Here is a 13,826-nt window from a genome sequence, read left to right as displayed (position 1 = left end):
TTCTCACCATGAGAAAGCACTTATTAAGGACTGCTGTTCTAAGCACTACATATAAAAAGGCTTTAGGTTAATAATCCTACATAGCAAAAAACAAAAATAAATACAAAAAAACATAAACAATCCCACAAACAGTTATGCACATATTAAGCAAATGCATTAAATCTAAAATACAATTGACAAGGGAAAATACAGTATGTTACATAAAAAAAAAAAAAGAACACTGAATCATATACATAACATAATCCCAATTGTGCAAAGATACTTCCTTATATTTATGCATAGAAAACACTCTGAAAGGCAATATATCCAAATACTAATTATACTTCTATCTGGATTATGACATCACAGGTGTTTTTATTTTCTCATTACTTTCCTATATGCTTTTGCAACTGTCTACAATGAATACTAATTATGTTCACAATCAGGGAGAAAGCATTTTTAATATAATTATCTTTACATATCTTCAGTGTTCACACTACAGACAGAAGACATGGTTTTAAGTATAAATCAAACAACTTGCACTAACAGGATTTTTTGTAGAATGGATTCACTTTTATCTTTTACTGAAGATATCACTAATCATGTTATGTTTAGAATGGTATTAGTCCATTTGGATACCTACAACTGATTTCAAGAGAAACAGTCAGATACAAGCTTTGTGGCAGAAGAAAGTTTAAGATTAACTTTTGTCATAGATAAATTACACTTGAAAAACAGTTAAACATATTTCTATATTTACATCACTCAAGAGCAGAGACAGCAGGATATCATAGGAGGCATATACAAGACAGATAAGAGCAGAGGCTCTGGAGGCAGCTGCCTAAGTTCAAATCCTGCCTCTATGACTTACTGGTTGTGAAATCTCTCTGTGCCTCCATTTTCTCATCTGTAAAACGCGGAGAACAGTAACACCTACTTAAGATTGTTGTGAGGATTCAATGAACAAAAACAAAGAGAAGCACCTAGAACCAAAGAGAAGTGCAAAGAACAGTGCCTAGCACACACAACGTGCTCAATAAATAATAGCTATTGTACCATTATTGGTATGTGAAAGAATGAAAAGGAGAAAATCATGGAATTTATTGGAAAAGCCTCTGTAGAAGCAGTAGGAATATAAAAATATTGTGAATGACTGGATAGGAAAGTAGGACAGAACAAAGGAGGTTTAGATAATGAGATAAATTAAAAAGGAAAGCTTTCTTGTGAATAAAGTAATATATAATCACTAAGTCCTCAAAGGAGGAAGTGAATGAAGTCAAAATTTCTACCATCTGCTCCTAACCACTCTTTGGCAAAAACTACTTTGATAATAGTGAAAATAACTTATAAGAGAAAAAGAAACTATTTTTGATTCCCTCTCACCAACAACATGTTAACATGTTGCTGGGAACTACTGAGGCATTAGTAATAAACCCAGTTCTTCACCATACTAATTCGAGTTCAACTTTAAAAATATAAAAATTTTCCCTTAAATGTCTTTTTAAAAATTAAGTCAAAAATACAGAATTCTCAGGGCTAGCCCAGTGGTTAAGTTTGCACACTGTGCTTCGGGGGCCCAGCCTTCAGGGTTTTGGATCCCAGGCACAGAACTACATCTGCTCACCAAGCCACACTGTGATGGCGTCCCACATACAAAATGGAAGAAGACTGGCACAGATGTTAGGTTAGCAGCAATCTTCCTCAACCCACAGAATTGTCAGAAGAATCAGTGCTAGAAGAGCAAAGAACTGAGCAGAGCACTTTACACTAGGCCACATCCCTGAAGGTTAAACAGACATGAGTCCTACTGAACAGTTTAGGTCACAGTGTTCTAACATATAAAGAAACAGTACATTACGCAAGGCAGAAACGCTGCTCCTCTTCTAATCTGAGGTCAATAGAGCTCACCTTTTCTCCCTTCTTGCTCTGTGGGACTGCTAGGAACAATAAATGGGGTCGATCGAAAACCATCAGGGGAAGGAGCAACAAGATCTGAGGAATTCCTTCATATAAAGAGAGAATCACAGGTTATTTTACCACAGCCACAATTTTGCCTTTGTTTTTCACTTTTTAATAGCAAAAATATCTAAGTCATTCAGACAAATACTTATCGGTATTTGTCTCAAACAGCTACCTGAGGCTGGTGGAAGAACCATGAATAATATAACTATTTCTCACACTAGACATATTGAAGTTAATATTTAAAAAGAAAAAAAAAAAAAAGGAGCTAGACCCGTGGCCAAGTGGTTAAGTTCACGCGCTCTGCTTCGGCGGCACAGGGTTTCACCACTTTGGATCCTGGGCGCGGACATGGCACCGCTCATCAAGTCATGCTGAGGCAGCATCCACATGCCACAACTAGAAGGACCCATAACTAAAAATATGCAACTATGTACTGGGGGGCTTTGGGGAGAAAAAGGAAAAAAAAATAAAATCTAAAAAAAAAGAGTAACAGTAAAGCCATATAATTACAAGAGAAAGTGAATGATCAGACACAAGAACATCATAATTGAAAAGCCGGATAACATAGTGCTAAAAAATAAGTTCAGGGGCCAGATGGGTGGCGTAGCAGTTAAGTTTGCATGTTCCACTTGGGCGGCCCAGGGTTGGCCAGTTCGGATCCCAGGTGTGAACATATGCATTGCTTGTCAAGCCATGCTGTGGCAGGCGTCCCACATACAAAATAGAGGAAGATGGGCACAGATGTTAGCTCTGGGCCAGTCTTCCTCAGCAAAAAGAGGAGGATTGGTGGCAGATGTTAGCTCAGGGCTAATCTTCCTCCAAAAAACAAATAAATTCATCTGCAGATTTTAGACATAAGAAAATTTACTCCATTTTTTGCCTAATATTAGGAAAATAATACACATTTTTATTTGTAAAAAAATAAAAACAAATTTCTTTGTCTTAAAACACAGAGGTAAAGAAATCCAACAACTGCCAACTGTAGAATAACCTATTCTCCGCCCCTAAACTGTTAAACGGGAAAAAGTCCTAACCAAATGGAGGAGGAGACTGCTTAGTTCTGGATGTATGTTTCTTCCCTAGTGAAATCTTTGGGCTACTGTTATAAAACTTTCAAATGAGAAAGCAGAGCTACCTGCCTTCAACAGTTCCACTAACTTCTTACCTCCAAAATTCTAAAGCCTAGAGTTTACCTTTTGGTTTAAAAAAACTCTGGACTAGCAGACAATTTTAGCTCTTTCAACCTTAGCCTAAGACCCTCAGGCATATGTTTTCTTGGAAGAGCTATTTTGGGCTTACTTACATGGACAGACTCTCCTGAACAAGGGATCTCTGACCAGAGAGCTGCAGGAGTTGCAGAGTGGTGGCAGGTGTGGAAGCCAGAGAACACCCACCTTCTTCCCTTGAAGGAGTAGAGCAACCATCAGAAGCTACTGGAAAAAAAAAATTCTAGTCGCATTTACTTCTCAGACTGACATTATTGAATAGTCAAAAAAACCCACTCAGAACTACAAAGAGTAATATTCCTATTTCCAACCATGTCCCAAGAGGACAGAAACTGTTTTCTAATTGTACTACACTTAATGGAATGCCACCCTAACACAAATCTTGAGTGATCATTAAATGCACCCCCTCCCTTCTAAATCATGGGTTCTTTAATAAAGAAGTGACAAAAAATTCCTTAGTTCTTTCTATTATGATTGAAGCTTGAAGAGGAAAAGCCAGAATCCTTATACCTCTGCTTGGCTACTCTTCTTTCTTGTGAAGCTTCTATTATAAAACAGCAAATGAGCCTTTCATTCCAAGATCTACCTAAAGTGAAGTAAAGCTCATGCCATGATGAAGATGGGAGAAGTCAAAACAATGCACATGACACCTGATGACATGAATGCAGTAATTTTCATCATTAGAACCTGGGCTTCCTCAAAGGAGACAGAAAATACTAATGCATTAGTAAAAGGATACATGAGCAGCCATTGCTGATTCATACTATAAAGTGTCTTCTGTTGGTCCCTTCCCCTTAGTAAAAGATGGAGTATCAGCGGTATTAATCTCAAGTATAAAGGAATTTCTTAAATATAGCCATATAGCTTTAGCGAGAGACCAAAAAAGGTTTTCTTGGTGACCCGCTAAATGTCTTGCACACATTCACAGCATAGTAAAGGAACATAACCTTCTCTTCTTCCCCCTTACAACCAACACATTATATTTTGCTGGTTATTATTGAAGCTTTCTGACTCTGAGGTTGTGGAAAAGGGGATTGGTAAGAGAGTTTAAAAAATGTAAAACAAATACTAGCTAGTCTTCCAAGCTTTATGTTCTTTCTGCTAGACCATAACTTCCTATTTGTAGTAGATGAACTAATAAAGAGATGAGCAAGTAGACTATTACCCAGATGAATATGAAAAACTTATATTTTAGTATCATAATATTTAAGATTTGAAGACTTATGATGAACAATAGTTACTCTGTCCATAATATTAAATTTACTATATTATTAGCTGTTATTCCTCAATATCTCTATTTCCATAAAAGAGAGAAAATTATGTTAAAATGTTAAATAATAATCACTCCCAAAAAGCCCTTCTCATTAATCAGCTAGAAACATATTTTTCTTCTATAACAAACACATCAGCATACATATAAAGTGCCTTCTAACTTAAGCAGTAGCCTCAGAACAGAAATAAAAGTTTAGATCTTTGGAGAAGAGATGCTATAGCAACTAAATTACTCTTTGTACCTATTTTATTAGTCTGGTCAAACAAGTCTTCCTGAGTTGACAAAACCTCAGGCTCTGTTGACTTCTGAATCTGCAGTCCACCTTCCAGAAGTTCTTGAGCAGGTATTTGTTCTTTTGTTTCCACAGCAGCAAAAGATACTTTGGGACTAGAAGGCATGTCCTCTGACCTAGGAAATTCAAATCACGAGAAGAAAAAGTTGCTATGTTCAAATGCTTTCATCTTTGAACTAAGAAACTTTTCCTGCTTTGTGTGTTTTCCTTTAATAATTTCAAAAATTCCAACAGCTCTCATCTATATAACTATTTATGGAAAGTGAAATAAGCTACTTTTTATAATGATACAAAGCCATCAGCCCATTTCAAAGCCAGTCTCAGTCTGTCACAGAGCAATGCCTCTTTTCTACTCTGTTCACTGCTGTGCTGCATGCTGTCCAAGATTTCTGATGAGTGATTTAGGGATTCTGGTTATATATGCTGTTATCTAGACATGCATGAAGGATTCTGATCCAGACCACAACCAGTCCTAAGGATGACCTTACACAAAAAGGGTTTGGGTGTGAATTATCCTCTGTGACAGTGCCACACACATTACCTTTTACTGACCTTTTCTATTTGATCTACTCAACCTAAGCCCCAAACCAAGATTCCTTCACACCAATACTACTCACACACGTAAGGCACTCATTGCTGGCTTCTTTACAGAGACTTATGAGGTTCACCTATTCTACCATTCCCCAAGTAAAGAGAATAGCAAAACTAGCTAGAGTGAAACTTCCTAAAGAAAAGCCTAAAAAGTCAGCCCCTGTTAAGCTGAGTATTTTGCAGTAGACAACTACTCTTGATATTCAACTTTGATCAGGACCCTATGCCCCATTGTTTCTATAGAAGGAAGTAACAAAACAATACTGAATGTTTATTCACGCCCTACCCCAGATTGGAAGCATCTACTTTTCCTCTGCCACATTCAAACTTGAGCTGTTGACCAGAGGCAAGGCTGTTTTGGATACAACAATCACCACAGGCAGAGCAGAGCTTTACTGCCCAATTCCTACCAAGTTAAGAGCCTAAAGGACTTGGGGAAAAAATACCTCCCTGCATCTATACCATAAACTACCAGATGTAGGATACCTGAGGACCCAAAGCAATCTGGGCACTCATCAAGTATAGAAACAATAGACTTTCAGGCCAGCCCTGTAGCCTAGTGGTTAACTTCAGCACGCTCTGCTTCAGCAGCCTGGGGTTGGCTCCCAGGCACAGACCTACACCACTCATTGGCAGCCATGCTGTGGTGGCAACCCACACACAAAATAGAGGGAGACTGGCACAGATGTTAGCTCAGGGTTAGTCTTCCTCAAGCAAAGCGAGGAAGATTGGCAACAGATGTTAACTAAGGGCAAATCTTCCTCAGGAAAAAAAAACAAACAGTAGACTTTCAAATATAATATTTGTGTGACTCCTCAAAACACTAGAGAAGCTAGGAAGACCTCTCAAAGATAATGCCTCTATAAACAAAGATCAGAGAGGAGGCATAGCAACCAAAGATTAAGGAGTCATGCTTATAGTTACAGCCACAATAAAAGAGCTTTATAATATGCCTAAAGATAAGATGAGGACACAATGAGAATTCATAAATAATCAGTGTTTCTATTGGACAGAAATATGCCCAGTATGAGAAAAAAACACAAAATCAACAATATCTAAAACACGTTTTCACCTGGCCAAGTGAAACAGCACTATAGCAGAAACTCAAAACTACTTTCTAGAAAGAATATGGTTTACCTTGCAGGTGGTGGATTTTGCTCTTCTACCACATGTACATCCTTACTGGGCTGTCCTGCTATGAGGACACCCTTGCTGGGCTGTGCTGTCTTGGGGATATCTTCATTGGACTGTTCTTCATGTTTAATTGCTTTAAGTTTTAGAAGACAGGAAGTTTTAGAAGTCAGGAAGGAGATATTAATTTTTCAAAGTACTAGAAGTAGTCCTGAATGATTCCCTAAAGCAAAGACTTTAATAGAAAGAAGTCTAATTTGAAAATATTTACAGGTATCATTCCAAAAAGGAAAATAACCAATAACCCACTTACAAAAAACCTAATCTGCAAGCCATCAACTGATAAGTATTTGCCAGACAACTGTGCAACTTTACTATATTAACTTAGTCAGCTATGAAATGTAACAAGGAAAAAACAACTAGCTCTAGGATGGCAGGAAAATGCTTATAAACAACTCCAAATGCCAGAAAACATGTTTCATACCAACATTAGCATCCACATCAGATAGTCTAGTATAACCAGAGTTGGTGGTTACTGACTGCAAAGGCTCTCGGTCTACTTCATATGGCACAGTATGTTCTTCAATATCCTGGCTCTGGGAGAGTTCCAGAACCCCAAAGCCCAACTGTGATGAGGCAGGATCTAGAAACAGAATGCCAAGAAATTAGATATCATCCCACAATATTATGCACTATGCAAGCTGCTGTCCCTTAGCAAAAGAGGGCCACGTTAAGTCCTTCACATCAAAGTTCTGCCCTCCCAAAATTTTTCAAAATTAAGAATAAAAATACTAAAAGTGAAGGGGAAAAATGTGTAATGAAGCAAAAACTTAACACACTATAAAACCTTACAAGTACCTAATACAGGTAGACTATGTCTACTTCCCGACAATTTACAGAAACCTTACCCAGACACACAGCAACTCAGATTGTATTTCCATTCCACAAAGCATACAGGCCAAAAATATTTGAAAATCAAATGAATACAAAAAAAGGAAGAGTCAATATGCAGAAAGGGGGCTATCCAATGAGCTACAAATTCCTGAACACCAAATTGGGTGGACTATGAGCAAATTTCCTAATGACTAGTCTCATTTTAATGATGAGAAATCTATAACCTGATCAAAAGGAAAAATTCCAATATCTGCATGCTTACAATAAAGGGACTTAGAACAAGCTACTATCCTGAAAAAGGGATAAAGCTACCTTCAGCACCAAGAGAGTGTGTGTTATTGTCTGGAGTATCTTCTTCCTTTTCCTCTTTCTCCTCTTCCATCTTTTCTTCCTTCTTTTCCCCCACAGGAGGAGCAGATTCCACTGACATTCCCAAAACACTACGGAAAGACACAATCATGTGTTCCCAGATAGGTTGAGACACTTTGCTCAAAGCATTCTTTGAATTTTATTGTGACTCCCCACAGAGCAACCACCTTTTAAGCAAATTTGAAAAAGTAAAAAACCTCACCCCACTAGTGCTTCTTTCTACAGAAAGCACCTAAAAGGTTAATATCTCAAAACACCATACAGAATTAAGTAACACAAATATTAAACAGAGGAACAGAACAAACATACTTGAATTTTATCTTTCTCTGAAAAGGCATGAGCAGGGACAGAAAAATCTTGCACTCAAGAGATACTGACAAGTGACAAGAGAAGATGTGCACAAGATGTGCAGGGAAGGGACTCAAAAATACATCTATCAAACCAGACACAGTTCCCAAAAATACTTTAATAAAAAATCTTAGAATACATAGACAGAACCAGAACAGCTAAATAAAATTCAGGTAAGAGGCCTATGTATTTAAAAGAAGTTAACATTACAAGTAAAAAAGCATAATAAACAAAAGTAAAAGACAAATCAAAATTAGGAAAAAATATCTCTAACAAATATTAACAAAAGAATAGTCTCCATAAAAATATGAGCAATTCATATGAAGAACCCCAAGAGATAAATGGTTAAAGAAAAGACATCTCACAAAAAAAGAAATACAAGTATCTATCTTTATACATGTGAGAAATCAGAAAATCAAATGTTGCCAATCAAATCAGAAAATTTATATATATAAATACCATACTACTATTCAGTGCTGTCCAAACCTGAGGTAAGACAACCATTATCACACACTTGTTTATGAGTATAAACTAACAGAACCTTTCTGGAGAACAATTTGGAGATATGTATTAAGAGCTCTAAAAAATGTTCATACCCAGTAATTTCTATTTCAATTATAAGAAATACTTTGAAATGTGGAAAGATTCTTGTATAAACTTATTCCTCAAAGTTTACTGTGATTAAGAAACAGTCTAGGGGCCGGCCCCAAGGCCTACAGGTTAAGTTCGGCATGCTCCACTTTGGCGGCCCAGGTTCAGTTCCCAGGCTGGGACTTACACCCCTCATCAGTGGTGATGCTGTGGTGGTGACTCACACACAAAAGAGAGGAAGACTGGCACAGATGTTAGCTCAGGGTGAATCTTCCTCAAGCAAAAAGGAGGAAGACTAGCAAAAGATGTTAGCTCAGGGAAAATCTTCAAGCAAAAAAGAGGAAGATGGCAACAAATGTTAACTCAGGGCAAATCTTCCTCAGCAAAAGAAAAGAAAAGAAAAGAAAGAAACAATCTATAAGGCCAGCATTAGGGGAATGATTAAATAATTTCATAATCCATAAAGTGATATATTATACAGCTATTAAAAATATTTAAAACAACCAAATACAATGTGTAAACCTGGATTGGGTCCTGGATAAAAAAATATATATTTATTTATATAACTATATATGTATATAACTACATATAAATAAATATTTTTTTATATATACTGTTATATATACCAAATTCCATTTATACATACTTATATAAATATATATTTTTTTATATATATAAAAGACATCTTTGAGACAATTGGGAAAATCTGAATATGAACTATATTATTAGTATTACGGAATTTATATTTTCTTAGGTGGTGATAATAGTATTAAGATTATATAGGATAATGTATTACTCTTAGGGGATGAATGCTAAAGTATTTAAGGGGAACTATGACATCTGCAACTTAGTTTCAAATGATCCAGCCCCCCCCAGAAGAGTATATTTTATATATACATACACATACACATAATCTCACACACACACACACACACACAGAACAAATGTACATTATCCTTTCACTGCTTCTTTGGGTTTAAACTTGTAAAATAAAAAACTCAGGGACAATGTTATTTTGAGTTGTCGAAAAACACTCATGTACAAAGGTCAGCAAATAACCTTTTACTTTCCACATGTCAACTATGTAAAGCAAGTGCACCAAAAAAAGAGGGAAAATATGCCAAAATGTTTACAGCAATTAGCCTCTGGGTGGCAGAATTATAGATGACATTTTTTGCTTCTTTGTAACTTTCCATACATTTAATAATTCATACAAAGACTACTAAACATAACTTTAAAAGCATAAAAGAGGTGAAAACATAAATTTACAAAGTTGAGGACCATGATTCAAGGAAGAGAAAAAGGACTAAGTAAAGATTTCCACAAAAATAAAATGGAACATTACCGTATAACTGGCAGGACTAGATACACGACCTTGGGAAATGCAGGGGAAGAAAGTCCAAGAGCAAATATGACAAAAAGCAGAACAGCAATGAAAGACAGCACAAACCACACACACATCTTCCTCAGTCTCTTTTGGTGTTTTTTCTTCATGTCCCTGACTTCTACATGTTGGTAGGCTCAGTGAGACCTTGGACCTCTTCACTTCTACCCACCTCCTTAGTGATCTTATCCACACTCACGGCTTTGAATAACATCCATATGCTTATGACTCTGTGATTGAAATCTCCAGCTTAGACCCTCCTCCTGAGCTCCAGACTTGCACATCAATTGCCTCCAACTGGCTATTCAAAAGGCAGCTCAACTTTAACATCTCTAAAACTGACCTTCTCCTGCAGTCTTCTCCATCTCAATTAACAGCAACTCCATTCTTTCAGTTCTCAAACCAAAAACATGGAATCATTGTTACCTCCTTCCTTTCTCTCATACTGCACATCCAATCTTTGAATTCTATTTTCAAAAACCCAGAATCTCACCACTCTTCATCCACTTCTACTCTGATATAGCCACTGTCATATTTTGCCTAAATTATTTCAATAGTCTCTTAGTTGGTCTTCCTGCTGCAGCCCTTGCTCCTCTCTTCAGTCTATTTTTTTTTAATTTAATTTAAATAGCTTCTTTTATTTATTCTTTTTATTTTTTATCTTTATTTTTTCCCAGCTTTACTGAAGAATAACTGACAAAAAAATTGTATATCCTTTAGTCTATTCTTGATCCAGCAGGCGAGTGACCCTGTTAAAATCTAAGTCAGGTCACGTCATTCCTCTGCTCAAAACCCTTAAATGGCTTTCTACCTCGCTAAGAGTAACAGCCAAATTCCTCGCAGTGACCCACAAGGCCTTACATACGTTGGTCCCTCCTTTACTTCTGTGACCTCTTCTTCCACTCCTCTCAATCACTCCACTCCAGCCACGCTAACCTCCTTGCCGTTTCTCAAATATCCCAGGCACACTCATGTCTGAGGGCCTTTGCACTTGCTGTTCTCTATGTTTGGATTGTACTTATGCCAGCTACAGCAGAGATCACTTACTCAAGATTTTAATCAAATGTCAGATCAGAGAAGCACCCTATCTAAACTTGCAACTCCTTTGATGTTTCCTATCCCCTCTCTGCTTTATTTTTCTCTTTAGCCCCATCAGTGTCTAACATACTATATATTTTACTTATTTATCATGTATTGCTCTATCCCATAAAAAAATAAGCTATATTAAGGTCGAGGATTTTTATCTCCTCTGATCACTTTGTATGCCCAAAATTCAACAGTATTTGGCATATGGGAAACAATAAATATTTACAGAATGATTATGTGAATCAGAAGACAAGTGAAATAAATCAGATTACAGACAAAAAATGGTACTGATGTTAAACTTTTCTCCACTGTCTAAAAGAAAGCAAAGGTTTAAATATATTATTTAGAAGTACAAAATTAGCCAATAAAATAAAATTATTATTATCAAAAGTTGGGGGGCCAGCCCTGATGGTCTAGTGGTTACAGTTCAGCGCTCTCACTTCAGCAGCCAGGGTTCGTTTCCCAGTCACAGAACCACATCACCTGTCTGTCAGCTGCCCTGCTGTGGCAGTGGCTCACACAGAAGAACTAGAGGAGCCAGCCTGGTGGTGTAGCGGTTAAGTTCATGAACTCTGTTTCAGCGGCCCACGGTTCACTGGTTCAAATCCCAAGCACAGACCTATGCACTGCTTATCAAGACATGCTGTGGCAGACATCCCACATATAAAATAGAGGAAGATGGGTCCAGATGTTAACTCTGGGCCCATCTTCCTCAGCAAAAAGAGGAGGATTGGTGGCAGATGCTAGCTCAGGGGGCTAATCTTCCTCAAAAAAAAAAAAAGGACTAGAAGGACTTACATCTAGGATATACAATCATGCACTGGGGGGCTTTGGAATGAAAAAAAAAGAGGAAGGTTGGCAACAGATGTTAGTTCAGGGCAAATCCTTCCCTGGTTTAAAAAAAAAAAAATTGGAAGAGTGTTGTGAGTTAAATCCTTATCCTTCGTTATGGAACTCAACTGTCTTAATCTGATAAAACCAGAAAAGGGAGTACAATAGTGTTACTTAGTTTTACAAAAGTATTAAGAGCTAGGAAGATAACCTCCCAAAGAAGTAAAAATACAAACATTTAAAGTGGGTTGCCTCTGTGAAAGGGAAGCAAGGGTGGGAAACGACTCTTTGCTTTTCATTATAAGCTCTTTTTAAAATAAACTCTGTATTTATATTACTGTTAAAAATATTTAACTGATCTCATCAAAATTAAAAACCTGCTCTGAGAAAAACTCTCCGAAGAGGATGAAAAGATAAGCTAAGGATGAGAGAAAATATTTGTAAACTACATATCCTACAAAGGACTAGTATCCAGAATATATGAAGACCTCTGAAAACACAACAAAAAAAGAAACAATCCAATTAGAAAATGGGCAAAAGATATGAACAGACATTTCCTTGAAGAGGATGTACAGCTAGCAAATAAGCACATGAAAAGATGTTGATCATTATTAGCTATTAGGGAAACACAAATTAAAACCAGAATGAGCTATCACTACACACTTAACAGAACGGCTAAAATAAAAAATAGTGACAACACTAAACGAGAGAAAATGGATCTCTCATACATTGATAACGGGACTATAAAATGATACAAACACTCTAGAAAACAGTTTGACAGTTTTTTATAAAACTAAACATGGAACTACCATAGGACCAAGCAACTGTCCATCTGGCCATTCACCCTAGAAACAGGAAGACTTACGTTCACACAAAAACCTGTAGGCAAATGTTCATAGCAGCTTTATCTCTAATAACCAAAAACCAGTATCAACCCAGACTTCCTTCAAACAGGTAAATGGTTAAACAAACTGTGGCAGGGGCCGGCCTAGTAGCACAGCAGTTAAGTGGGCAAGTTCCACTTCGGCGGCCCAGGGTTTGCCAGTTCAGATCCTGGGTGCGGACATGGCACCGATTGGCACGTCAGGCTGTGGCAGGCGTCCTACATATAAAGCAGAGGAAGATGAGCATGGATGTTAGCTCAGGGCCAGTCTTCCTCAGCAAAAAGAGGAGGATTGGCAGCAGTTAGCTCAGGGCTAATCTTCCTCAAAAAAAAACAAAAACAAAAACAAAAACCCGTGGCATATCCATACCATGGAACTACTCAGCAACAAAAAGGAATGAACTATTGATACACGCAACAACTTGGACAGATCTCCTGGGAGTTATGCTGACGGAAAACAGCTAATCCCAAAAGGTTACACACTGTATGATCCCATTTATATAACATTTTGAAATGACAAAATTTTACAGATGGAGGACAATTTTAATTTGTGGTTGCCAGGAGTTCAGGTGCGGGAGGGGGAGGTAAGTGTGGTGATAAAAGGGCAACACTAGGAGCCAGCCCCGTGGCCGAGTGGTTAAGTTCGCACACTCTGCTGCAGGTGGCCCAGTGTCTTGTTGGTTCGAATCCTGGGTGCGGACATGGCACCGCTCATCAAGCCATGCTGAGGCGGCGTCCCACATGCCACAACTAGAAGGACCCACAACTAAAATATACAACGATGTACCGGGGTCTCTGGAGAGAAAAAGGAAAAAAATAAAATCTTAAAAAAAAAAAAGGGCAGGCAACACTAGGGATTCTTGTGGTACTGGGCCTGCTCAGTATCTGGACCATAGTGGAGGATACACAAACCTACACAGGTGATTAAACTATATAAAAATTAACACACACAAGTACAAGTAAAACTGGGAAAATCTGAATAAGTT

General features: G+C 37.5%; 1 protein-coding gene across 8 annotated transcripts in view; it reads right to left on the bottom strand.

Annotated features, from left to right (window-relative positions):
* TP53BP1 (tumor protein p53 binding protein 1) overlaps positions 1 to 13,826 on the bottom strand; it is an 87,990-nt gene that overhangs the window by 52,584 nt on the left and 21,580 nt on the right. For 6 of the 8 annotated variants that reach the window (XM_070502658.1, XM_070502676.1, XM_070502667.1 and 3 more), the window contains exons 6-11: positions 7,661 to 7,788; positions 6,939 to 7,097; positions 6,461 to 6,590; positions 4,682 to 4,848; positions 3,245 to 3,374; positions 1,888 to 1,982 (exon numbers count right to left, since the gene is read on the bottom strand). In XM_070502658.1, coding sequence (XP_070358759.1) covers positions 1,888 to 1,982; positions 3,245 to 3,374; positions 4,682 to 4,848; positions 6,461 to 6,590; positions 6,939 to 7,097; positions 7,661 to 7,788 — 809 coding nt within the window. The remainder of the gene's footprint in view (positions 1 to 1,887; positions 1,983 to 3,244; positions 3,375 to 4,681; positions 4,849 to 6,460; positions 6,591 to 6,938; positions 7,098 to 7,660; positions 7,789 to 13,826) is intronic. The other 2 variants (XM_070502664.1, XM_070502677.1) reach the window with 1 other exon arrangement.

The sequence above is a fragment of the Equus asinus genome, chromosome 2 (genome assembly GCF_041296235.1).
Source record: "Equus asinus isolate D_3611 breed Donkey chromosome 2, EquAss-T2T_v2, whole genome shotgun sequence".
NCBI classification, from domain to species: Eukaryota; Metazoa; Chordata; class Mammalia; order Perissodactyla; family Equidae; genus Equus; species Equus asinus.
This window is presented reverse-complemented; position numbering and strand designations above follow the sequence as displayed.